The sequence below is a fragment of the Microcebus murinus genome, chromosome 2 (assembly GCF_040939455.1).
Source record: "Microcebus murinus isolate Inina chromosome 2, M.murinus_Inina_mat1.0, whole genome shotgun sequence".
Classification (NCBI taxonomy): Eukaryota; Metazoa; Chordata; class Mammalia; order Primates; family Cheirogaleidae; genus Microcebus; species Microcebus murinus.
This window is the reverse complement of record NC_134105.1, coordinates 88,985,527-89,013,170: the sequence shown is the minus strand read 5'-3', so window position 1 is coordinate 89,013,170 and position 27,644 is coordinate 88,985,527. Positions and strand designations below refer to the sequence as shown.

At 52.1% G+C, this 27,644-nt stretch overlaps 1 protein-coding gene across 1 annotated transcript in view; it reads right to left on the bottom strand.

Moving 5' to 3' along the window:
• Positions 1-8,059: 8,059 nt before the first annotated feature.
• The window catches only part of SLC6A17 (solute carrier family 6 member 17), a 46,654-nt gene continuing 27,069 nt past the window's right edge, over positions 8,060-27,644 (bottom strand). The window contains exons 7-12 of the mRNA XM_012751670.3: positions 15,402-15,643; positions 14,971-15,163; positions 12,987-13,179; positions 12,065-12,224; positions 10,281-10,443; positions 8,060-9,780 (exon numbers count right to left, since the gene is read on the bottom strand). Of these exons, the coding sequence (XP_012607124.1) occupies positions 9,412-9,780; positions 10,281-10,443; positions 12,065-12,224; positions 12,987-13,179; positions 14,971-15,163; positions 15,402-15,643 (1,320 nt within the window). The 3' untranslated portion in view covers positions 8,060-9,411. The remainder of the gene's footprint in view (positions 9,781-10,280; positions 10,444-12,064; positions 12,225-12,986; positions 13,180-14,970; positions 15,164-15,401; positions 15,644-27,644) is intronic.

The following is a 27,644-nucleotide window of genomic DNA, read 5'->3' as shown; positions in this document are numbered from 1 at the left end:
CCTCACCCTCGGCTCTGGGCTGTGATGGTGAGCAGATGGTCTGGGGTGGCAACTGATTCTGGGCTTCCTGTTGATTCCAGGACCTCAAATCACTTTCCTAGCACCGTGCTCCCATCGAGGACTCTGCCTCCTCTCTCCTCCATTCCTCCTAGACCTTGATAACCGACAGGCCTTAACAAGACCACAGAGCAGCCACAGTTGGCAATTCCTAATTCCCCAAGCTTCTTTCCCACATTCTCACCTTTTCTGCACCTTCCTGTCCTGGTGCCCTGGTTTCTTCTGGCTGTCAGGGAAGAGCATCTATCTGAGAGCCAGTTCACAAGGAGTGTTAGCCACAGTGGGTTTCCCTCACCAGGAACAAGGATATGGCAAAAGAACAGGAAGAGAGGGCCATGGTTGATTCCAGAGTGCCACTGATGGGGGCTGTCGAGCACCTGTAGACTTTCTAGAGCCACCTCCAATAAGACCCTCGCTCTCAGAATGCCTTTACCCTTCCTCTCTTCCCACTGGGGCCTTTGTGCGGGCTCAGCATCTTTGGGATGGCAGCACCAGCCAGTCTCCTCTCTACCCTCCTTCTTTGGACCCTCCTTGTTTTGAGGGTCTCTAGGCCTGACAGCAGGCCCCATGGCTGCCAAGGCTAGGTCCTAGCCACTGGTGCTCACACCTTCCCCTTGCGGCATTCCAGCTCCTGTCAGGAACTGACCCCTCCTCCTTCAGGTCCAGGCCAAGGAGCTAGAATCCTTTCCCAGTATGCCTTGCTTTCTCCCAGCCCAGGTAATTGAATTGCTTTATCAGACATCATCACTGGGGCAGAGAGTGATAGGGCCTTTTCCCTCATAGGGGAGAAGAGAAAGAAGGGCAGGAGAAGGCTGGCAGCCTCCTGTCTGCTCCTCAGCTCATTTCATCCTGCCTCACCCCACCCCACCCAGCCTGCAGAGATTTGCAGGATCCAAATTGAATGTGGGAGCCTTGCAGGGGTGGCGGGTGGGGGGGTGTCTGGGGAGAACCCAGTCTTAGAGGACAGCCCAGAGCAACCCAGACCTTGTGAAGGTCAGTAGAATGGCTCTGCCCAAGGGCTGAAGGCAGGATAAAGTTGTATTTGGGGCTCTGGGGAACTCCAAAAGCAGCCTTTGATGGCCCAGCTTTTAAAGGGAAGAAACCAGAAGCTCAGACCTGGCCAGGACACAGGGCCTCAAAAACCATGGATTTGGAGTCATAGAGCTAGAAGGGACTGGGTGCCAGCTCACAGACAAATTCCCCTGGAGGGATTTCAGGCCTAAGCAGCAGCAGTGAACTAAGAGACTGAGCAGGGAGGTTGGGACAGAGAATGATGTGGGGCCCATGTGGCCTCTGCATGTAAAACAGCATTCATGGGAATCACAGGACCAGGCCAGCTGAGTGGACCTGTCCATTGGTGGCCTCCTTGCTTAAGGCTGGGGACCCAGCCTGGGCCTAGAGAGCACCCCCGACCCCCTCATACACCCTAGCTCAGAGCCCAGCTGGCAAGACTTCTTGGCACTCAGCATTTCTCCATCTAGAAAAGTACAGATTCCACCCATCTGGGCTAAATTCCAGCAAAATTGGTTCATTCCATTAGAGTAGTTAATTACTCCTGATGGGCCCAGTCCCCTCCAGCAATGTCCTGGGGAAAGGGGAAGCAGCTGTCTGGGGAGGCAGACCAAACTCAGGCTCCTCTTGGGTGCTCATGAAACCCAGGGATCCTTCCCTGCTTGGATCAGCCCTGGGCAGAACAGAGAGACCCAGAATCCAGCCAGCTGGGACCCAGGAGCCAGAGGGCAGATCACCCCACTGAGTCTTTCTGTTCTGCAGCTAGAACTGTGCCTGGCATGGAGTAATCTTAATAAAGGTTTGTTGAATGACAGACACAGTCTTCTTCCCATCTTTTAGGTTTCTTCCCACCTAGGACAATGTACGTGAAGAATGCAGTGGTGTGCTTGGCACCAATGCGTGTGCCAGTAGGGGGAACACTCCAAGTCAGATTGTGACTGCCTCTGCAAGGCAGGGACCCTGCTTGGTCCCTCTTTGTATATTCCCAGTGCTTAGCACCATCCTAGGCACTGGGAATACCTGGGTTATGCCGACACATGGAATGAATGCGGCAGGGGAGGGGGATAAGAGTGGAAGAGGGTTGGAGGTGGGTGGGAGAGGGTACCCTGGACTGGAAGTGAAGAAATAGGCTTTGGACTTAGTTTTCTTTTTGCCTGGTTGTGGAAATTCTGGTTAGGTCTCTTCTCCTCTCTGGGCCTCAGTTTCCCAAATTGTTATATGAGAGGTTGGGCCAGATAATCACTAAGGTCCATTTTCTGGTCACTATTGCCATGAACTAACTTACCCCCAGTATGTACTGGTATAAATCCAACAGCCATTCTATTTTGCTCATTTTATCAGTTAGCCAGTTAGGAAGGGCTAAGCTGGGCAGTTCTTTCCTGGGGCCCCTTATGCAGCTACAGATGTCAGCTGGGGCTGCAAACCTCTGAAGCTCAGCTGGGCCAAATGTTCAATGTGACGTGTTCCTGTGGCTGCCAGCTGACACTGGCTCCTGGCTGGCAGCTCAGCTGAAGCTGTCAACCTGAGCACCTACAAACATACAGCGTCCAGCACGGCAGTCCTGGGGTAGTGAGACTTCTCACACGGCAGCTGGGTCCCCCCAAGAACCAGTATCCTTAGAACACTGTGTGGAAGTGGCATTTTCTTTTCTAATCTAGCCATGGAAGTCCTGTAGCATCACTTCTGCTATACTTTTTTGGTCCGAGGAGTCATTTGCTTACCCAGATTCAAGAGGAGGAGCATAGACTCCACTCTGGATGGGAGAAAGGTTAAAGGATTTGGGGCCTTTTCTTTAAACAAAACAAAACAAAAAACCACCAACAAAAAACACATCCTTGCAGTCTACGGAATCCTTCAGCCTGGGCCCAAGTCCCAGTGGCTGGAGCTGGGTGAGGCTGCGTCTGGTGGTGGCTGCTGAGGGGACAGGATAACCTACAAAATCAGTGAGACCCTGCACTCGGAGAGCCTCCTCCCTGGACAGGGTGCCTCCTTTCCTCTCCTTCCTGGGCTTCTTTGGATTTTAGGCTGAAACTGTCCTCTGTGAATAGCTCTAGGAGATGGCTCATTGCATGGGGGGATGGGGCCCCCAGAATGAAGCAGGTCCATGGACTCACCAGGGTTGCAATGAAGGAAGGTAATATTTAATGAGCACCTATTGTATTCCCACGTGGAAAGAATTCCAAACTGTGTTCCAATAGGTGTTACAGATGGAGTTCACTTTTCCCTCATAACATTACTCAAGGAAGAGGTTTTATTGTCATTCTCTTTTTTTACAGATTAGAAAACAGAGGTTTCGAGGGCTAAATGGCTTGCCCAAGGTCATCTGGTTGGTGACAGACCCGGGATTCAAATTACATCATGTCACCTGCCAGCAGGACAAATGTGAGGCAGACGAAGCTGCCTCCCCTGTCCTCCTGCATGCCCTTCTCATCTTTCTTCCTGCCTGCTCCGCCCGCCCGGCGCCCAAACTTAGCCACTCACATCCCCATCAGAACGTACCTGTTGTGTGTCCCAGGCCTGTGTCGTTAAGCCAATATCCCCTCAGGAGGAAGCTTCCACACAGATGCCAGTGACTGATGACCAAGATCCCTAACATCCAAGAATAGGCAGCCACGAATTCTTTGCCCGCCCCCCATCGATAAGTGCCATCTGCATGCCCTCCCCTTTATTCTGGACAGATGCTGTGACCCACAGCGTATGGTGCAGGTGATGTCATGCCATTTTCCAGGCCCAGGCCTCAAGAAACTGGCACTTCCATGTTTTGTCTCTTGAAATGGTCTCTCTGGGCACCCTGACCCATGAGGTGGGAAGTCTGGTCACCAGAGCTACGCTGGAAAGGCCAGTGCAGATGCTCACTCTGGCCGACAGGTGCCGCTGAACCCACCTTCCGGCCATTCTCACTGAGCCGCCATTTGAATGAATGTGAGAGCACTGCCTTGTACCCTCCAGACCAGCTCCTTTGCCAGTTTAATATCACTGAGTGACCTCAGTTGCCACCAGAAGTATTGCTCAGGCAAGTCCTGCCTGAGTTCCTCACCCACACGACTGTGAGATATAATAGATGGTTGTTTTAAGCCACTAAGATTTAGGGTAACTTGGAACACAGCAGTAGATACTGGACCAACATGTGTTATCTCATCCAACCTATTCATTATCTCTATTTTACAGACTAGGAAATTTAAGCTCAGAGGGAGTAAGTAACTTGCCCAAGGGCCTCCCAGGAAGCAGGAAGGTGTGCTGGCATTTGAACTTGAACTTGGGAAGTGTGACTCCAAAGCTTCTTCACACCAAAGCCTTTGTTATACTGCTTCTTGGCTGGTCTGTGTGCCCCTCCTGGCAGGAGTGTTGGCCTTTCAGCCAAAGGATGGAATGATTTCCAGCACTGGGACATTGGCCTGTCTGAGAGATACGTTGGGAGATTTGGAGTCACGGGGTGAGGCTCCTTCCTCTGCCAAACTCAAGATGCTATCATGGGGCTGATTTTCTTATGTATCTGTAGCTAGCATGGAACCTATCCATGGTGGGTGCTTACTAAATGTTTGTTAAATGAATAAACTAACCCATAAGGGAATAAGTGACAGGCAGAGGAGGGTAAACAGGCTGAGACCAGGAGAGAAAGGTTTTCCTGCCATCTGGTGGCTGCTCCTGGAACAACACTTTCATCTCTATGGCAAGAGAGGAAAATGGACAGTCCCTTAGGGGACCTGGGCAGGGTCTGAGATCAAGCAGCATCATTCCAGCTGGGAGGAGGGTGGAATGGGGGTGAAGTGTCCCCCAGGAGCCAGACTTATTTCCTCTTCCAATGTCTGTGCTCCTTGAGGGTGAGACAGGAAGATCTTCCCCTGCCACCAGCTCATTCACTTCTTCACTGTGTTAAGCATTCAGTAGGTGCTCAATAAATACATACTTGGGAACAGAAATTTGAAAAAAAGAAGTGATGTCAGATCCCATAGCTCCTCTTTACATTCTACTGGAGTTTGCAAAAGAGATTGCTACCTTGAAACAAGGGGCAGTGCTCTCAGAACTCAGAACATGGCTTGCCCTGGGGGAACCCACCTCCCTGGCACCCTCCAGTCCCTGCTTCCCCCTCCTCGCTCTCAGGCCTCTGGACACTGGCACCCTTCCTGAGGTGGGCCCCACACGCCCCACCCCTGCCAAGCTGACAGGCATAGCTTTTCCCTGCTCGGCCTGGTGAGAGGACACCAGAGGTCATCCTCACATCGGACGGCCTCACCGGGGCTAATGCAGACGATAAAGGGTCTGCCTCAGAGACTTGTCCCATAGATGGCAGGAAATTAGGTGTATGGAGTGGCTGGAACCCAATAAGGCCTACAAGTGTGCACATTACAATAGTACCTAGGACAAATCCTAGGAAAATACACATCTGTCCCTCCTCACCCTCCTCAGCCAGCCGTGACTCCCACAGCTGTCCCGTCCACCCAGCCCAGCTCATGCTCGCCCCCCCCCCAAATCTTCCCTCAGGATCCCTGGCTGCCTCCTCCCTCTCCCTGACCCCAAGAGCAGGTAAGAAAGGCAAGAGGGTGTGATAAGAACAGACACTTTATTGTACACCATGGTGGGGGAGAGAGGAAGGAGGGGTTCTGGGGTGACAGTGCCTCGTCCCCTCCCCTGGGCTGAGCGGGCCTGACCCAGGACTCTGGTCAGCCATGGGACACGTGGACTTGGATTGTTCTGAACTTGGGCCAGGAGCCAAGTGACAGCCTGGCGTGTGTGCTTGGGTCTGGGCGGAGCAGAGTTTTCAATGAGAAGCAGCCCTGCGCCTTCCTCCCCGAGCCCTGGGCATGGGGCCCCTGTGAGGGGCCTGGTGATGCTCAGGGAGTCAGGTGCTTCTGACCTGTTCATCTCTTTTCACAGCAGGGAGTACGGGGGTGGGGGGTGGGGGGAGGACCGGCTGTGAGGAAGGGCGGAAGAGCAGTGGCTGCCTGTAATACTGCAGGCCTGGGCAGGGCTGGGACCATGGCTTTCCACCCTCGGCCTCCTGGCCTGTGCAGGCGGACGGGGAGGGCTTGTCCTGGCACTAGGAAAGCAGCAGCCCCTGCAGAGTTATTGCTGGAGAGCAGAAGCCAACCTCACTGGCATTAACTTGCGTGCCCTACCCGTCCACCCCTCATCTGGGCCTCCGGCTTCGCGTTGCCAGTGGAGAGGGCGGAAGGCTCCCTGAGCAAGAAGCTGGTGGTTGGGGTTGGAGGGCAGGGTGGAGCAGGGCACTCTTTTAGGCACACCCCTGCCCTGTCACTAATTTAGTGACTGCCGGCCCTGGAGTCCCCTCTGCCTTCTGGTGGGTACTGCATGGACAGCACCAAAGCCAGCGGGGGTGGGGACCACATGCAGGGACTTAAGGCTCTGCCCCTCCCCACTATCCTGCTCCTCCAGGCTTTAGGGCTGGCTCTTAGCTCATCAGGTGACCCCACCTGCGGGTGACTCCCCTGAGGAGTGAGCAGAGGAGTCGGCAGCACAGTGGAGGGGGGGCATTCCTTTCTGAACACTTCCAGGACAGGTTCAAGGGCAAATGCAGGACAGACGTGCTGTGAGATGCCCTCTTGGGGTCTCGCCATCTTAAGAAATCCAGCACATTTCCTCTGGAAGAAGAGCTCTGTGATTCCAGAACAGCAAGAGCTGACTAGAAAATACATTTGGGGCTTTTCCCCCCAACACCGTCCTTCCCTATTTCTGGCAAACCTAGTGGTGTGAAGGCAATGAGTCACCAGCAAGAAATACATGTCTTTCCCCACGGAGACTTCCTGAGGGACCCTGCCCTGAGGCCTGGCCCACCAGAGCCGAGAGAGGAGGAGGAAGAGGAGGAAGAGGCAGGGGAAGGGCAACGTGTCTTCAGGAAGGTGAAGAACACTGGGAGCCAGCACCCTACACACACTCACACGCACGTATGTGCACATGCCACACACACACACACACACACACACACACACACACACACACACACACTGAGCTCCGGGCCCTACATCTAACACACGGCAGAGACGGCCAGGACAGGGCCCGGCCTACAGCAAAAGGCTACGAGGAGCACTACTGAGCCCACAGCCAGCAAGCAGACAGCCCAGCTCGGCCCCTCCCACAGGCTCATGGGCCGGAGCCTGGCCCAGCCACACGCTACAAAATTAAAAATATATCAAATATACAATGAAAATAGATCTGTACAGCACTGAGGATGAAAATAGTCCACCAGCCACAGTATAATATTGGGTTTGTCATTTAACAGCATTTACACCCACATGTACAGATTGAATATACAATAGAAATAGAATATATAGAAGAGTATATATAGTAGAGTGTCTCTCCTGGGGCCTTGCTTTTCCTGTTGCTAATTCTGCTTGGGAGCAGGCATGGGGCCAGGTAGGAGGTGTTGTTAGGTGAGGGGGCCTATGGCAGGTTGTTGTGCCCCAAAAGCTCATCTCTTTGGGGAGATGTGGGTCTCGCTCCCTCCCTCAAACACTCAGGAAGGACAGGTGGGGCCAAGAGGGCTAGAAATGGGAGGAGTGGGGAAGGGATGAGTAAGAGAGATGGCAGGGTGGGGGTGGACCCCCCAGCTGCAGGGGAGTCCAAGGGACTCAGGGGTAAAGGAGGGGACCCTGGGCATAGTCTGTCCCTTCTGGTGACTCATGACCCTTTGTGAAGGGTCCAGGCCTTCACAAGGCCTAAAGGTCCAGGCCTAGCACTGTGGCCTGTTCCTGCCCTGCCCACCAGAGCTCTCAAAGATGGAGCCAGTCTGCCTGCCTGCCTTCCTTCCACCCATCAACCCAACTATCCATCCATCCAACCACCCGCCCATCCATCCATCCATCCACCCATCTATCCACCCATCCACCTACCCATCCACCCACCCTTCCATCCACCCATCCATCCACCCACCCATCCATCCACCCACCCATTCATCCACCCATCCATCCACCCACTCACCCATCCATCCATCCATCCATCCATCCATCCATCCATCCATCCATCCATCCATCCATCCATCTCTCCGCAGACATTTTTCTCAGGTCAGGTTCTGAATCCTCTCAGGCTCTGAGGACAGCCCCTCTTCCAGGCCCTGGAGGTAACACCGGGTGGGGATGCAGCCTTCAGTCCTAGCCTCCTGCAGGGCAAGGCCTCAGGACAGAGGCTCAGCCCTTGCCCTCAGCAGCCTCCAGTGTCCACACCCCTGCCTGCCATGGGCCCGGGAGGCTTGGGAAAGGTTTCCAAGGGATCTGTGCACGACATGCACACTGGGTGGCTGTGCTTGTGCAAAAAGAAGTGAGTGGTGGCCCAAAGGGGCAGTGAGATTATCTGTCTTTCCCCAGGAGTGAGTCCTGGGGATGAGCCCCTGAACCCCAGGGACCTCTATTCCAGGGGAAAAGCTGCCACTAGAGAGAAAATTGGGCCATAGGCGAGGGGAGGGGTGTGTGCTTCACAATTGTGCTCCAAATCATCTAAATTGTGCTGGGAACCATCAGTTTGTGCTCTGGAAACTTCTCTTTGCACATCCCTTTCTCTCTCAAGGAGAGAGGCAGAGGCCACCACTCTAGGACTAGGGGTGGGGGGACAGGGAAATGGCTAAGCCCTAATCCAGGTGGGAAGGGTTCTGGGCCCAGTCACTGCGAGGTGCGGGAACACTCCCCGCCCACCCTAGACAGGAACAAGGACATCTGAATATTCCCCCAGGAGCCCAGGGCAGAGCAGCTCCCTCATCCTTGATGCCAGGGCTCTTGCTCCAGAGGGCCCGACCCACCTTGGAAACAGAACTTGCTGGCTTCCGCATTCCCCTCCCAAGTCTAGGCCCCAAGCCTTGGTGCACCTGTCCCCAGGCACGGCCTTCAGTCAGGGGCTCTTGGCTCAGGAGCAGCCTGGTCTGGGCATGGCAGACTGAGCTAGAGTCCACCACCCGTCCCCAGCCCCAGAACCTCTCACCACCACTACCTGGCAGCACAAGGGGACCCCCCCAAGTCCTAAGAACTGCAGGTGGCAAGTCACAGGGAGAGAGGGAGGGCAGCGTGACTCCTACAGTGGCCACTTGGAGTCTCCCCTGCCCTGGGAATCAGGACTTCTGCAGTGTTCCGATTACACGGCTGCGATTTGGTGAGAGGCTCTCAGAGGGTAAGACGGGTTGGGGCCTTGAACTGGGGGACAGAGCTGTTCCCGTCCCCTGCTCAGGGCTAGGGAACAGAGTCTGCTGGAACTGAAGTGGGGGATGAGGCAGGGCGGACCCTCTCTCCTTGGGCTGAGGGCCTGGGCTGGGCCCTGAGGCCACCATGGAGGAAGAGGCCAGGCCTGGACAAGTGGGTAGGCTGGATGTAGGGGGAGAGGTGGGCGGGGTCTGGGCAGTGGTCACAGCTCCGACTCAGGGGTGCTGGCCAGGAGGTAGCCACTCCCGTAGCGTCCATTGGGGTTGCCGCTGTTCTCCAGGGGTGACGTGCTGCCAGGTCCTAGGTAGGAGCGGTGAGTGGGCATGGGGGAGGGTGCCTCACTGGGCACCTTGCTGAGGATGAAGCGGGTCTCGTCGTTCTCCTCCAGGTTGGAGATGTCCTTCATCATGCGGCCCTTCTTGTAAGACACGGAGAGGGTGTTGGAGCCGTCAGAAAGCAAGTGGAAGTGCCGCAGGATGAACACCACCGGGATGGGCAGGGTCGCCACGACGATGAGTGTGATCAGGAGGGCCATGGCCCAGTTGGGGAAATACAGGTAGCGCTCGGCAGCCTGGGGGTGGGGCAGTGGCAGTGAGGGCTGTAGACGCACGACAACAGTCCTTCCCTCCCAGCCCTCTAGGACTGCCCTCCTGCCCTCACTCGTGCCTTCCACTCCTCTCCCCTCCCACCATCCTGGCCAGGCACCGGCAGAGATGGGGGTCATCAGGGTTGCTACTTGAGTTTAGCTGGTCTCCTTGGTTAAGGGCTCTCCGTTTCTACACCTGTAAAATGGGCAGGTAATTCCACTCCACACACGAAAGACAGCATGGGTTAGAAAAACTGGACAAGTGCATTAATCATTCTGAGCCTCAGTTTCCCCATTTGTGCCATAGTCATAATGCCACCTCTCTCTTTGGGTTGTTGTAAAGATTGCAGATTAGGTGTGCAGAGCGCCTGGCAGGGCCTGGTACATAGTAGCTGCCCTATAAAGGTTAATCCCTATCGGCTGTTGCATTACATTAGGCCTGGGGAGATAAAATGTCCCCGAGGTTCGGGGGCCCCACCCCTCACCTCCTCCTTGATCCAGGCGCTGTAGCCCGGGGGCGTGACCCCCAGCTGGATGATGCTGGCGGTGGTGAGCACTGCCATGCACAGCGGAGACACAAACTTCCACATGTAGAAATAGAAGCGATAGGGTCGGAAGCCCAGCATCTCCGTCAGCTCCTGCATGAACCTGCCAGGCATAGCACAGGAGCCAGCAGTTGCCCCCCAGCCCCTGCCACCACGACTCCCTCTTCCCCCACTGCCACCGCCTCCAGGAAGCCTTCACTGACCAGTCCCTCCCCGCTGGGTTCTTCTATTCTTCAAATTCCCTGGCTCCTCTGGAAGGCTCTGCCATCCTCCTCTATCCTCCTCTGACTCCATCACATCATGCCCCACCCAGGGCTGTGCTAGATCCACCAGACACACCCTGAGCAGGTGGACAACCACCAGAGGGCTTGTTTGTTTATGGAACGCCCAGACCCCCTCACGCTGGCCTAGCTCGAGACTCCTCCTGCTGGAGAAGGTGTAGAAGTGCACTGCCCTGGCATTAAAAGGCAGAAAGCTACCCTGACTCAGGGGTTTCGAACCGCTGGGTCTGTGAGAAGTCCCCGAGGCTGGCAGGCTATGTGCTAGAAAGGCACACCAAAAAATCATCTTTACCTCAATAATACCTAACTGAAATCTGGCATTTCTATTATGAATTCAAGCAACCACAGCAGTATTGACAATATCCGTGGCTTTGTCACCAATAAATTAAGTCACACGTATTTTCATATCACATTACAGTTGTTGAAGATACCTAGAAACAGCATTTATATTCATGATTACTTCAAAATTACCATTGTTATTAGATCCACGGCTAGTTCTTGTAACTTAATGCTTTAAAATAAAGTACACATACATCACTGTACATTTTAAGCAATATTTTGCTATTTTTCAATGTAATTAGTTTCCTATATAATTTTATATATTTTATCTTATTCATTTAAAATAATATTCTGAGAGGGGGTACAGGGGCTTCACTGACTGCCAAAGGAGTCTGTGGCACAAAAGAGTCATGGTTCCTTCCAGCGATGCTTCCAGCCCTGGCTTGCAGCCAGGAGTGCCCCTTTTCTACGACTCCCTGTCCCCTGCCACACTCTCTGTGGGACAGCCCCAGTGCCACGGCCAGGTCCAGACATGGGGGACATTCAGACTGAAGGGGTTAGTGGAGGTGGTGCCTGCCAGGGACAAGGGCAGCGTGGCCACTGCCAACGCTGGGTGAAGGACCTCATCCTGGAGCATCCTGGGGACACATGTTTGTCCTTACACGAGGGATGAGGCCAGAAACTGACACTGAGTGTAGGTCTGCCCTAGGCTCAGGGTGTGAGAGCTTTCTTATTATTGAATCCTCTTGTTCTATGTGACTCTGAACTTGGGGCTGGAACCACAGCTCATCTCAGGCCCCTATCTAGATCACCTTAAAATTGCGAATCAGGCCACTGAAGTCTACCAATTCAGTGCAGGGCCTTTTATATACCCACTAACAAGCTTAACAGAATTCCAGAGAGCTGATACCCAGGAAAGGGTAATTTAAAGATGATGCCAGGACCTGAACCCAGGACTCCCAGGTCCTCAGCCTGGCTTTCTCTGTCCCTGGACAATTGGCCTTGGGCAACCATGTCTTCTCTCTGTGCCTCAGTTTCCCTAAGGGATCTGTAAGGGCACTTTCAGCTCTGCCATTCTAACTCTATGATCTCCTGTCTCTCCAGGGAGTCATGATGTGACAGACCCCTCCTCCTGTCCCCACCTCTCTCGGTTGTCCCCCTTACTTCTTGGTTCCATAGATCCAGGCCACAGCGATGTTCTCGAGGATGACGATGACAGTGAGTGGTAGGGTGGCCGAGTAGTCATCAAACATGGTGACAAAGTAGTTTCCGGAGCGCTGGACGAACAACAGCCCCACGAAGAATGCAAAGACACAGCAGCCCACTACAGAGAGCCGGGAGGCCGGTGTGGGGGCAAAGGTGCAGGGTGGGTGGGGCCCTGGGGGTCTTGGGGGCACCCGGGCCCCTTCCACCACACCCCTCCCCACAGCAGGCCTGCAGCCACCCTCTAGCAGGCCCGGCCCTGCACAAGGGGTCCCGAGGATGAGGTTCCGAGCCCCAACTCTACCAGGCGGGAGCATCCTGAGGAAGGCATCATGGCCCCACTCTTCTCCCATGCCCTGCCCCTAGCACAGTGCCTGGCCCACAGCAGGGGCTCTATTTGCTGCATCTAATTAAAATGATCCATCTGATTGTTCCCAGAGTCTTTTTCTCCAGCCCAGTTTCCCCATTTGAGAACAGGAAGATACTCTCTAGGAATGCAGGTGACAGCCCAGATCAACTCAATAGGGACAGAAGGGACTGGAAACAGAGCCTGGGACTGGGAGGGACAAAGGTGGAATGGGGTGCAAGGCCAGTGCTGGGAGAGGGCACCCCTGCCCAAGACCACCCAGCAGGCCCTTAGGGAGAGGGGCAAGTGAACCCAAGGAAGAGGCCTATTTCCCGGCTCAGCTTTGGCCCAAATTTCCAAACCGCTTTCTCCTCCTGGCTCGTGAGTGCCTGTCGCCGAGCGGCACTGCCAGGCTCCAGCTGTGTGCCTGGCAGAGCCTTCTAGGTATGGGGTCATTCGGGACCCAATCTGCCTAAAGTCAGCCAGAACCTGACTGTTGTTCACGTGGGCCTGGTGGCGGCTGCAGGGAGGAGTTACCTGTGAACATCTCCTTGGGCACCTTGAAGGTGTCGATGATGGGTGTGGTGATGCCCGCCATGGTCCCGATCATACTGCCCAGGCCCAGGTTGATGAGCATCAGGAAGAACATGACGGACCAGAACGGGGAGGCGGGGAAGTGCGTCATGGCCTCGGTGAAGGCGATGAAGGCCAGGCCTGTGCCCTGCACGGACTGAGGCGGGCAGAGAGCAGGGCTCGTGAGTGAGGCCACCTCCACCCCGAGAGCCCCCTGCTTCCTCACCCTGCCCCAGAGCTTTCGGAGTAACTATATCCTCTTTCCTGGGGGTCCCCCCTTCACCTAAATCCCGCTGGTTTGGGTGAGTGGGTCTCAGGCGTTTAGTGGGCATCAGAAACTGGGGGGAGTAAAAATACAAACGGAAGGTCACCTGTGGACCTGGAATCTGCAGGCTGTACCAGGACCCAGGTGATTCACACAAAGACGCTCACATTTAGAAACATGCCCAGCTCAAGACCCTCGTCCCTAAGATGTCTTCCCTGATTGCTCCAGCCGCACTGTGGCTGGGCCCAGCTCTGAACTTCTGAACTCCAGATCTCAGGGCTCTCAGCACACTGGAGCCTTTAAAAATACCGATGCCCGGGTCTCACCCCAGGGACGATGATTTCATTGGTCTGGGGTGACGCTGGGCATTGGAGTTTTATGAAGCACCCCAAGTGACTCTAAGGGGTAGTCACCGTAGAGAGGCACTGCCTTAACGCTGGGGCCCCTGCTCATGGGCAAGTGACCACACACTGCCTCGGACGTCACTTATACTTTTCCTTTAACATTCAGTGAGTGTGAGGGATCACTACCCTGCTGAGTGAGTGTGTAATCTTGTCATTCAGGTGCTATTGAGGTTGTATATGGAAAAACTGCTATGATCCTGGTTCTATTGAAAGGACCAGGCCACGCCCATGAGCATGAGGCAGGGTTTCTGGGAACATGGAAGGTGGCAGTCCTTTATGCCGCGAGTCACCTGGGGAAGAAACCAGGGCAGGGATCCCCAGGTTGGGCTCTTTGGCTCTTGATCACCTGGGAAGGGATCAGGGCTGCAGGATGCAGCTCCCTCAGCACCAGGACTGTGCCAGTCCAATGGAGTGGACTTTAACACGGAACTCAGCCATCAGCTTGGGGAAAGTGTCCCCTTCCCTGGGCCCATGAGGAAGGGCAGGGTTAGCTCAGGCTGATGAGAGCTGCCTTTGCCCCATGCGAGCCGTGGTGCCAACAGGTTCCCAGGACACTGTGACTGTGTCTCTTCCTCACTCCCCCTTCTAACAGAACAGTGGTTTGGAAGCGTCTGACTATGCAAATATAAATAGAAGCAAGGTACCCAAACCTGGGCCCCAGCATTAAGGAGGAGGCAGCACCCCCCTGCCCCAGCTGGGGTTAAAGGTCATCGTGGCAGAGGGAGCTGGAGTGGGCATATGGGGGAGAGGACAGAAGCATCAGGGGGTGGTTCAGAGCGTGGGCTACATTAGAACCCTGGCTCCCTGACTTACTAACAGGGAGACCTTGATCAATCCCCAACTTACAGGCTACTCATCTGTAAAATAGGGACAATATTAATACTCAACTCATAGAGCTGTCGTGAGGGCCAAAGGAGATAAATAGTAAAGGGCAGACACTAATCTAAACACTTATTATTTATGCATGCTGTGTGCAAGGCACTATTCTAGGTGTATTACCTATGGCAGTGACGGTGCACAGGGATCCCACTCAAAAAATGGGAAAGTCGTCCCATACACTTATTGTGATTTCTGTGACCTGTGTGTCTGCCTTGTCTCCTCAAGCCTACCCCAGGGCAGTGGCTTTGGCTGATACCTTTCCTCCCTCCTGCTCCCTCTGGGCATGTGGTAGGTCCTCGCCTATTGAGTACAAGAATGCCTGCCCACCGGCTTTCCAAGGCCTGCACCCGAGCTCCAGACAGCTCTGGCCTGTCCAGGAAAGGGCAGCCTGTCCCCACACCTTGTCCAGCTCATCCTCCAGAAGGCAGGGGTCCAGGCCCAGGGCTGGGAAGTGGTCCTCCTTCACGGTCATGATGACGTTGTACATCTCCATGTAGTCCTTTGTGGTCAGGTGGGAGAAGTTGACGTGGGGTGGGATGAGGTCCCGACTCAGGACGTTGGTGTTGAGGTACCCCAGGATTTTCTCAGCGTTCCTGCAGCACAGAGGGGAGAGGGCCAGGTGAGAAGGCAGGGGAGGGGAGGTGGGCAAGATCCTGGAGGCTGCTCCCAGGCAGGACCCCCACAGGCCAGCCACAGAGCCGTCTCTGAGCCTGTCCCTGTGGTCCAGGGATGGGGACAGAGAGTGCTTCTCTGATCTGCATTACTATCTCCATGCACAGCCCACCTACCCACTCCCAGGTAAGGAGGGACAGGAGGAGAGATGCCACCTACTCGACCACACACTTCTCATTCATGATGTTGGCCTTGAAGCCCAGCACAGCAAACACCACGAGGGTGGCCAGCACCGAGGTGAAGAAATTGATGAAGGACACCAGGGCAGCATCAAAGTGGCAGTTGTTGTCCTGCTTGTTGTAGCTGGAGAAGGCAATGACACCACCAAAGCCCAGCCCAAGAGCGAAGAAGACCTGTGTAGCTGCTTCCCGCCACACCTGGGGGTCCAGCATCTTGTCCAGCTATGTGGGAGGACCAAGGCAGAAGGAAGAAAAGAGATACAGAGGCAACGGTTTTATTCGCATGCACTGGGGTTTCCTCCACACCACCTTCCTCAGCTTCAACAGCGTTTCGAGGTAGCATGGCACGGTGGTAAGATGCTATGGCCGTGTGACCTTGGCAATTCCCCTAACTCCTCTGAGCCTCAATTTCCCCATGTGTAAAACACAGATAGCAAGACTATCAACCTTGGAGGATTATTGTGAGGCCTAGGTATGATAAAATAAATGCTAAGTGCTTATATAGTAAGTTCTCAGTTCATTTTAACTGCTATCATCACTTACCATGGAGCTATCATACTAAGGAGTATCACCAAGGCTATCAACTACAGTTGTGTAGTGTGCAACTCTAGGAAGTGCCATTCACTTAGACTACGGTGTGAATGGGTGCCTCCTAGACTCATGCAGTGAACTGCCTGCACAACAGTACAAGAGAACGAAGAAGCCTGACACCTCCTCCACCTCAAACCATGGGGGCTGGGAAGAGAAAAAAAAACTTTTTTTTTTAATTAAAAAATTTTTAATTTATTTATTTTTTAATACTTTTTTCTTCCTCTGCCTACTTAATCTCCCCTTTCCCAGAAAAAGAGGACTGAAGTTCATCTATACACATCTACCTACTCCAGGTCACAGAAGAACTCCCATTAAACTTGAAGCCCAGAACCCAGATAATCCCTGGAGAGAAACAGTCCCTGCCTAAGCCTCCATCTGCCCTCAGACCCAAAAGGAGCGAACCGCAGCAGCATTTGGATGGCATGGGGCAATTTCCAAAGCCCTTTTCACATCCATTTTCCTTTTGCTGTTTGTTCCTTGAGGCAGGGACCAAAGTCTCATACAGACTTAGGTCTGAATCCTGACTCTTATCTTTAAATAGCTGTGAAGCCTTAGGCAAGTGGCTGTGCCTGTTTTATGAGCCTCAGTTTTCTCATCTGAAAGATGGGCATAGTGATAGAGTCTCCCTGTCAGAGTGACTGTGAGGACCAAACACAGAGCAATAAGTAATGCCTCAGACATAGTAGCACTAATCCTGACAGAATGATGCTGGCTTGGTCAGGACAGGGTTTTTTGGTTTTTGTGTTTGTTTTTTGGCAGGGGGCAGGGATTATTATTCATATTTTGAAAGGGTGAACCGAGAACCCAAAGATGAAATTATTTGCTCAAAGTACTTGGAGCTGGTTGGCTGGGGCGGAAGGTTACTAAAGTACAGACCTTCCGATGCTGGGCCACAGGGCCACCCTAGCACCAGCTGCTGACGGAGCTTGCCTGTCACCTATACTCCTCAGAGCACTGTCCCCTCCACCTAGAGCTGCTGAAGTGGCTCTAAGTGACCTCACTCTAGACAGACTAGCAGGGCAAGGAACAAGTTAGCGAACTCACCACCCTGTGGCCACAAGCCCTGCGTGGGTCCTGTCCTGGCTGCCCCTTTGGCGTGCCTGTGGGCGAGTCTGTTCCGCATCCAAACAGTGCGGTCCTGGACTGCCGGGCCTGCCAGGTGCTAACATTACATCATCCCTAGCGTCCAGGACAGAGGGACCCCCGCCTGCCATCTCAGCAGCTTCCTAGGCATGTCGCTCTAGCAGCTGAGGTGTCAGCAAGCTTGGAGGGCTGGTGGAGCAGTGAGGCTGAGTGAGGTGTGCACACCTGACAAGGGGAGGCGGGGTGGCAGTAGAGCCTTCAGGGCCTGGGCACAAATGGAGACCCAGGGGGACTGTCTGGTTGGTGAGTACCCCAGGGGAGGTTAAGGTCCCCACCCCACCCAAAATGAGTAGAGACATCTTTAGTCCACCAAGAGAGCTCAGGAGCCCAGGCCTTTGAGGATCTAAGAGCCCCTCGGCACCCGTGAGGAGAGCCTCTCCCCACACCCCAGCCCTAGGTACTCAGCAGGTGGCAGGTGTCGTGGCTCCCTGTGGCTACCACCTGCAGCCACCCATCCATCAGTCCTGGAGCAGCTGCTGTGGGCCAGGCCCAGCACCAGGCAATGGGGAGACCACGGGGAGCAAGGGCAGGTGGGGTCTCAGTTCCTGTGGAGTTTACTTTCTAGTCGCAGAGACAGACATTAGCCAAATGATCCCACAAACAGATGCTAAATTACAAATGCAACAAGGGCCCATGAAGGCCAAGCATCCGATGCTCGGAGAGCCCGGAACAGGGATTTGAGCGAATCAGGAGGCTGAAGGTGGCTCCCCGGAGGAAGGGATCACCGAGCTGACATCTGAAAGCAGATGAAAGGTAGGCTGCGAGGGGAGGGAAGAGCATTCGGATAGAGGCCCCAAGATGGGACAGAGAATGGCGCGTAGCAGGGACGGAAGAGGCTGGGTGGCTGAAGCAGAGAGGACGAGGTGGTGGTGTACAGGTGAGGCTGGGACAGGAAAGGTGTCAGATCGAAGGCCTGTATGGATCTTTGTCTTCACCCCAAGAAAGTACCTAGTCTGAGAAACCGCCTAGGGGTGTGAAGAAGGAGGGCCACAATCCGATAAGAAATGAAGGGGTGCAGCAGGCCTGCGAGAAAGTACCTTCCAGGGTCCAGGCGGGAAGGATGGTGGCTTTGCATAGGGCTGGGGTGGTGCCGATGGAGAGAGCCTAGCAGGAAAAGCCAAGGAGACTAGGGATGGACTGGAGATAGGGAATGCTGGGCAGGGAGCAGCCAAGGTGATGGCCACGTCTCTGGCCTGCTTACCTGAGCAGGTGGAGATGGGAACGGTGGGAGAAGATGGGAATGGTCTGTGGGGTTGGGCAGGGAAGATCAAGACAATAGTTCTAGAAAGGTTGAGTTGAATGCATCTTTAACACATTTAAGAGGGGATGTGAGGTGGTCAGCTGGACACGAGTTTGGGGTTTAGAGGAGAGAGCTGAACTGGAGACAGAATTTGCGAGGAGCAGGTGTGCCCACAGGGACATGGGAAAGCCAGGTGATCAGAGAGACAGGGCACTGCTGAGGGCCCACCACACTTACACAGGTGGATGTCTGCTTTTTAAAGTAAGATGAAATGCCATCTTCTTTACAAGCTAATGCAGGCCCTGTTTCCTTATCTAAAAGCCCTGGGATCAGACCGGTTTTGGAGCTCAAGCTTTTGCTTCTAATTTTATTTTACAAAGGTGATATGGTGCATATGCCATGTAATTACATAACACCCCCCGAGGGGTCTGGGGCCGCACCCTGCAATCAAACATGTTAGTATTTCTGCAGCAGAGTATGAATATTCACACCCAGTGAATCAATAAACACTATAAATAGCCTCACATCTGTGCAGGTCATTTGTCTTCCAGTGAGTTCTGAGGGAGCCAAAAAGCAAAGCAAGACCAACTTTTGGTTTTCAGGGTTATTTGGATTTTGGCACATGGATAAGGAAACACAGGCCTGTACTGTGCTTAATAGAAATCTGAAGATATAGAAAAGGGAAAGAAAATAATCATAGTCCCACTGGGAATGAGCTTTTGTTAACTTCCCTCTCTTAGGTGAGTTTTAAAAAAATAATCCACCCAGAAGGCTCAGAAATCAGCAGAGGGATGACTTATGCCTGCATGGCATGCTGGCTGCCCTTCCTTGGTGATCAAGGATGTCAGTCGTGACAGGTCTACCACAGCCCGCTGGAACCTGGGACTTCTCTCAGGCTGGAAACAAGGACCTATCGGGAGGGTTTCTGGCAGTTCGGTGAGGAAGCATGAGATTATGCAAGAGAGGGTAGGCTGAGATAAACACAGTTCAGGCCATGTCCTCTGCATGTTCAGAAATCTTTGCTGGTTCCCCATTGTGTTCTAGAAAATCTTCTCCATTTCTCTACGTTCTGAATATTCTAAATGCAGGTAACTTACTACTCTTCAAAAGCATCATGGTCTTTCACATTTCTGGCCTTTGCCCAGGCTGTTCCCTCTGCCTGGAATTCCCTTCCTTCTGCTCATTTCCTGGTGAACTCCTATTTATTTCTCAAAACCCTGCACAAATATCACCTCCTTTTTGAAGCTTTTCCTGACTTTCTCTGGCCGGGCCAGTCATGGTCCCTGGACGCTCCCAGCTCATGTCAATACCCACATCACAGGTTTATGGGTGTCTTCCTTTCAGCACTCTGTGCTTAGGGGTGGAGCCCACCTCTGCTCATGCTTGCAGGAGCAGACAAGGAGCTGGGAAGTGGTACCAGTGTTTGGGGGCTAAGATGCTATCTTCTAGGACCAGAAAATGGTCTTAGGATTTAAACTTGTACTTTCTAAAACATGCCTGTTTTAATGCTGGCTTCATCTCCTTCTGCTTTCCTTTCCTTTCCTCTTCTCTCTCTCTCTCTCTTCCTTCTTTCCTTTCTTTTCTGGTAACTATTTCCTTTTGATCTATGTTAGTCATTGCTAAAGTTTTTACAAAAAGGTCCAGACCATCTGTGAGACCCGAATACATGCCATCATTAGGATTCTCATCACTCCTCAAACCTGAAGGGTTTAGAATAAACAAGGACATTGATAAATTCTTTGACCTAGTCATGGTTCGGCCCCAAATTTCATGTGTGGAGGCAGCCACCCCAGTGAGGAGGCCACAATCCCAAACAACATATCAGAGCTGGCCCTGTGGCTCAGGGAATTTCTTGAAGGATGGAACAGGCACAGTTTTGAATGAAAACAAAAGTTGGTTTTTTGTTTAAGATTGCTCTTTTTCCATTTTTAAAAAGTATCGAATATTTATTATAAAATGTGCAAAAGCAGTGAAGATAATGTAATGAACTTCCATGTACCCACTACCCAGCAAAGTGATGGAGCCAAAGCTAACATCAAAAGGGCCCTGGGGAAGCATCCGAGATTGCCAGACCTGACCCTTGAGGAGAGAAGTGCCGGGGTGAGCAGTACCTGGGCACAGTCCCTTCTGGCCCGCAGCCTGCAGGAGTGCTCCTGCTGATGCAGGGGACCGCAGATGCTGACGCTAAGCTGGGGGTAAATTGAGCCAGGAGCCTTCAGTAAAGATGCCTATCATTCATTAAAGGGGCTCTCTGCAAGATCCCCGGGTGATGGTGTATGATTCTAACACGTGTCAGCAGAGGATGAACCCATGGCCAGACTCAGGAAGCCCCACAGCCCTTCCAGACATCAGGATGTGACCACAGGAGGAGAGGTGGGCAGTGGGCTTTCCCCTCCGAAGGAAAGGCTCAAGTCCTCCTCCGGTGCCGGCTCTGAAACAGCTTCCTGCCGTTTCTTTGGCACGATGGCTGAGTCACTTCCTCGTGCAGGGGAACAAGGTGTTTCAAGGCATTTGACTCACTGGCATGGGGATGCTTCTGATGCTGCCAGCAGCTGCCGAGTCCTAGCCCAGGCTGGTTGGTGTGTGACAGGCGCACACAGCCTTGCTTCTCAGCACTGCCGTGCACCTCCCCGTGTGGAGCCAGGCGGGGCCAGGAGACGCCAGATGGCACTGGAGCGCCGCGTTCCAGCTGCTCAAGAACAGTGTCACCTTCACAAGGGACGAGGATAATAACAGCTAACACGCACCCTGCTCTCTCCACTCACCAGTAGCGGTCCTAGGCATGCTGCTGACAACCCTGCGAGGGAAGTGTCACCATCACCCCATCCTGCGGGCAAGGAAACTGAGGCCCTAAGAATCAAGGAACTTGCCCATGGGCTGCCAACTGAGGAGCGGGGGTCTGAACCAGCTTGTCTGGCTCCAGAGCCCACCCTCTGGTAACAAGGCTGGGCCACCTTCAGCACCTGGCTGAGAAGCCCTTGCTCTGACTGTGGGGTCTAGAAGCTCCACCACCAGCCTCTGCACCGGCCTTTGAGCCTGCAGGGCCCCCACTTCTCTTCTGTAGGAGTAAATGCACACCCTTGATCCTGCAGGCTCCTTTTCCTCACCCCGCATCCCAGACACCTGGGTCCCCTTCTCCAGATGCAACCATGACACCAGTTTCCTGTGCACGCCTCCAGCGATATTTTATGCACATACCAGCAATACACACACACATGTGTATTACACGCACATCCACATCCACACATGTGACTGTGTGTGTATGTTCTCCTTTATTTTCCTACCGTCCACACCAAAATTGTCACGGAGCTCTCCACATCCCAGGGCCACCACCATTGGCCCCAACCTTGGCACTCCCTCAGCATGTTGAGTTTGACCCACAGTCTCGGCAAGCTGCCCCCTCTGCCCTTGCCACTCACGCCTCGTCCCTACAGTTATCCAACTTCTCCACGTTTCAGCTTCTGCATCTGGGAAAGGGGGATGAGAGTCCCTGCCTCTGGGTTGGTGGTGGGTTTAAATGAGCTAACGTGAGCAAGGCGTGCATGACAGCGCCTGGCGTGAAGTAAGCGCCACCCATCGCAAGCACACGCTGGTCTGCGTACCTCGCGGATTGTTGGAAACGGCCTGCTTTCAGGGATGTTCAGCTGTGAAAAATTGCTCATCTTGGCATCCCTGAAGTGCTGGTGGAGCTCCCCACACCTGAGCCCTAGCCTCGGTGGGCCCTGAGTGCTGCTCCTGGCTACTCAGGCCCCCAATTTTCTACACGATTACTTTATACTCGCTCCTCCTCAGACCTCCACCCCACCCCTCCATTCTTACTCTTTTTGTTGTTGTTTTGAGATAGAGTCTCACTCTGTTGCCCCGGCTAGAGTGCCGTGGCATCAGCCTAGCTCACAGCAACCTCAGACTCCTAGGCTCAAGCGATCTTCCTGCCTCAGCCTCCCAAGTAGCTGGGACTACAGACATGTGCCACCATGCCTGGATAATTTTATATATATACGTGTGTGTGTGTGTGTGTGTGTGTATTAGTTGTCCAGCTAATTTCTTTCTATTTTTTTTAGTAGAGATGGGGTCTCACTCTTGTTCAGGCTAGTCTCGAACTCCTGAGCTCAACGATCCACTTGCCTTGGCCTCTCAGAGCCACGTGGTGGGGAGGCTGGCCTCCCACTGAGAAAAGTGATGCAATCAGAAGAGAACTCATCTGCCTGCATCGGTGCCATGGGCGGGCCCTCCCTCCGGCTCCTGTGGGACAGTGCGTGCTCCTCCCCAGATCAGCCCCTCCATTGAGCACTGGAGCCTCTCCTAGAGCATCAATTTCACCCTCTTTTTCCATTTTTAAGTGAACAATTCAATAGTTTTTAGTACATCACAGAGTTGTGCAACCATTACCACAATCAATTTTAAAACCTCTTCATCACCCCAAAAAGAAAGACCACACTCATTAGCAGTCATTCCCCACGTCTCCCCCGACAGCTCCAGAAGCCCAGCCCTAAGCAACCACTAATCTACTTTCTGTCTTCATGGATTCACCTATTCTGGGTACTTCACGTAACTGGAATCATACAACATGTGGTCTTTCGCTTGGTGCAATGTTTGCAAGGGCCTTCCATGCCGTAGCATGTGTCCGTACTCATTCCTTTCTATGGCCCCGTTGTGTGCATGTACCACATTTTGTTTCTCCATCCTTCAGCTGATGGACACTTGGGTTGTTTCTACTTTTCAGCTATTATGAATAATGCTGCTATTCATGCACAAGTTTTTGTGTGAACATATGTTTTCAGTTCTCTTGGAAGTGTGCCTAGGAGTGGAATTGCTGGGTCACATGCTAACTCTGTTTAACCTTTTGAGGAACTGCCAGACTGTTTTCTAAAGTGACTGCAGCATTTCACATTCCCACCACCGCAAGGCATGATGCATTATTTTTATCATCACATAAAGTTCTGAAGTAACACCCTTGACCCCCATGGCCCTCTCCAACTACCACCTCATTTCTCATTTCTCTGCTTCCCTTTAGAGCAAAACTAGAATAAGTGGTCTCTATCACTTGTCCCCAATTCCTTACCTCCCATTTTCCCTTCAACCCATTCTTATTAGATTTGTCCCCAGAACCCCATCAAAACAGCCTTTGTCGAGGTCACCAGTGACCCCTCTGTTGCCAAGTGCATCAGTCATTTCTGAGTCCTTATCGCCTGACCTCTCAGCAGCTTTGGATGTGACTGATGATTCCCTCTTGCTTAAAGCATTTTCTCCACTCTGCCTCTGGGATGTCTGTCTGTCTGTCTGCCAGCTCCTCCCTCCCTCACCACCTTTCCCTCCCCATCCTCTAAATGCTGGGGCTCCAGCTCAGTCCCCTTCCCTGTGTTCGCTCTCTAGGTGATTGTAAACCAGCCCACGGCTTTAAACTCTGTCACCCCAGACTCTCAGATTTACCCTGACCTCCAGATTCACATCTCCAACTGCCTACTCAACGTCTCCACTTGGATATCTGTTAGACATTTTAAACCTGCCATGTCCAAACAAGTACCCTGATGTTCCCCACCATCTCTGCTCCTCCCACAGCCTCCCTCCATCTCTGTAAATGTCAACTCCACCCTTCTAGCCACTCAGGTAAAAGACCTCAGAGTCACCTTGACTCCTCTCTTCCTTACAGATCTCACATCTAATCCAGCAGCGAATCCTGTTGACTCTGCCTCCAACATGTATCTTCCATCTGACTGCCTCTCATGGCTCCCGTTGCCATCACCTGGGCCCAAACCCCAGCCACCTCTCACCTGGAGGACAGTCCTAGTGGGTCTCCCTGTTCTGCCCTTGCCCCCTCAGATTCTCTGTGGCTGCCTCCTAAGAAGCTTAGAGTGATCCTCCTAAGACACAAGTCAGAGCGTGTCACTCCTCTGCTCAGAACTCTGAATGGCTCCCGTTCAACCCAGGGTAAAATGTTAAACTCTTTTCTTAGCCTACAAGACACTCACAATCTAGCTCTGCACTGCCCCAGACCACATGTCTTACCCCTCTTCACTCCTGTTCCAGCCACATTGGCCTCCTTGAATATGCCAGCCATGTCCAGTCTCAAGCCCTTTTCACTCGTAGTTCTCTGTTTGGAACGGAAGGCACGGCCTCCACCTACCCATACAGGCTGCACCTCACCTCCTCCAGGTCTCCATTCACATGTCACTTCTCAGTGGGGCCTTACCAGACCACACTGTCTAAAATTACAACTCTTCTCCCAAATGCCCAATCCTTTCTCCTCTTTATTTTTCTCCTAAGCAACACCAGTCAATGACAATTCTGAATCTTACATTATCTTATATTGCTTACCTCTCTCCACCAGAATATAAACTCTATGAGGGCCAGACATTTTGTCTGCTTAGTTCACTGCTGGGTAACAGGACCCAGAACAGAATGCAGCACATAACGGCGTTCAATGAGCCTTTGCTGAATGAATGGATAAGTCAATGATGGGCGTTTGGGTTGTTTTCAATCTTTTGCCACTCACACAAATGCTGTAATGACCAATATTGCACACCGATCATTTTGCTTATGTGTGAATTCATCTGTAGGACACATAGTGGAAGTGGAATTGCTGGGCCAAAGGACATAAGCATTTGTAGTTTCCCTGAAAGTTCTGATGGGTAGAAAACCCACCATAATCCATCACTTTATGTTGAGCAAATCATTTGAGTAATTGCATGGTACCTCATGCTAACATGGGTTTTTAACTAGATGGAAAAAGTAATCAGGTGAAAAATGGCCCAAGGAATTCAAGAAGTTCATTAGCCATTAACACAGGTTACTGTTGCAACAAAGATGCTAGAGGGTCATCAAGGTATCCTGGCTGCATTGCATTCCTCCTATCCAGCAACTGTCTGCTTGAAGATAGTGACTAAAAGTCCAGGTCCAAGAGCCTGGATTATTTCTGATGTTGACAGACTCTATGGAAGGGAGGACTTTCCAGGTCATTTAGCACAATCCATGGAGAGCCTGTGCTTCTCCCACACGGGTTCTCAGATGTCCTAGCCAAAAACTTCCTTGGACTCTGCCAAGTGGCACAACCCCCGGGGATGTCATTCACTTTGTGATCTATACGAATGGAGCAGTGCACAGCCTGGGCAGCTGTGGGCAGTGACCAGGCACTCAACAGCACCACTCTAGGGCAAGAACAGGAACTGGCTTCCCGACTGCCCCTCAAGTCTCCCCAATCCTGTGATGGAACCGTCACAGCTCTGCAACATTAGTTTGCCACATGCGAGCTGTCAAACAATTGTTTCTGAGAGTGGGCCCTCCCTTTTTGCAGATGACTTCCAGGGATTTGTAAATAGGAACCTCACCCCAGCCAACACCACTGGCATCACTTGCCTCAAGCAAACAGTGGCACAGGCTGTTTAGGGGTGTCCTTGGTGGAAGATTTAGCCTCTGAGGCCCTTCAGGCCTGCCCTCCGTGTTCAACAGCCCTCCAGGGTCAAGGGCAGGAGCTGCTCTATGTTAAGTAGGCAAGGTGTCAAAATGGACCCCACAGGTTCCATTGCAACCTTAAAGTCAGAGTTGGATGGGCCAGGGGCCACACTATGCTGGTTCTTGGTGATTTAGCTCCTCTAGGGCTTTCTGTATTTGATTTTTCAAAACCTCAGCTCATGAAAACCCTGGCCTCTGCAAATGCTGGTGGATTCACACAGTTTCCTGAACATCCAGGAAACAGTTTTAGAAAGAAGCGCCCCCTGTTGTTCAAAGTGCACATCAACCATTTTTCACCCATCTGATCAGCAAAAATTGAAGTCTGACAAGTGTGGAGAAACTGGGACTCTCACACGCAACTGGTGGGAATGTTCACCAGTTTGGAGGCCAATTTGGCCAACATTTAGAAAAACTGAAGATATGCATAACCTTTGAGGCAGCCATTCCACTTCTATACATATATACCCTAGACAAACTTTTGTACATGAAGAGCTGTGTAATAAGGTTTATTGTAGCATTATTAGCAATAGTGAAAACTGGAAACAACTTAAATAATCATCAACTAGAGAATGAATAAATCAGTTTTAGTTTAGTCCTGCAGTGGAATACTATACAGCAGTGAAACTGATGCACTAAAGCTACATATCAATACAGATATATCTCAAAATATAGTGCTAAGCAAAAATAAAAAATAAAATTATAGAAGTATATTTATAATATGATGACGTTTATGTAAAGTTTAAAAGCATGCACAAATGCCATATGTTATTTATGAATACATATATTTGCATAACAAATTTCAAAGAATGTAGTAGCAGGATAAAGCCCAAATTCAGGATAGTGGTTGCTATGTTCTAAATGTTAGTGTCCCCCCAAAATTCATATGTTGGAATCTAATCCCCAATTAAATAGTATTAAGAAGTGGGGCCACCAGGAATGAGATCAGTGCCCTTACAAAAGAGGCTTGAGGAAGCTCCCTTGCCCTCAAGCCATGTGAGGACGCGGAGAGAAAGTAGCATCTTTGAAACAGAAAGCCCTCACCAGATACCAAATCTGCTGGCATCTTGATCTTGCACTTTCCAGCCTCCAGAACTGTGAGCAATACATTTCTATTGCTTATGCATTACTCAGCCTAAGGTATTTTTGTAATAGCAGCAGGAATGGATTAAGACAGTGTTTTATCTTTGGGACAGCAAGGCAATGGGATCACAGGCACTTCAATGGCATCTGTAATATTTTATTACTTAAGAATGCTTATTATGTTATTTGATATGTGTTCTTATGTATCAGATATTTCATAATTAAAAAGACGTTTTAAAGAGTGTCTGAAGCCAGTGGGGAGCAGTATCGTGTGTGCTGAGACTGGCAGCCAATCCTGGTGAATCTGTTCCACTTGCTCGTGGAGTTACATCCTAGGGACCCTTAACAGCATCAAGGGACCCATCTGGAGACCTTCGTGAATCTGCACATTCACGAACATCACCAGAGTATATCATTTCCTCATAAAGTTCAGTAAAGTAGAAAGACTGAAAGACTCAAGTGAACACTTTGGACTGATCATAATCTAGAGATACAGTTGACGTAATTCATAAAAACAGTTGGCTTTCTTCTCAGGGCCATTTCCCCCCAAGGAAACCAGGTTTGCATTTTTTCTTCTCTGTCAGATCTCACATGTTCACAGGAACCCTACGGCCAGCCACGTGGCTCAGGATTCATGTCCATGCCTCAGGAGATTCAATAAGTGCTTCATAAAGTGGACCTTTGTAGTTGTTCATGTAGAAACCTCAGATGTTATGTCCA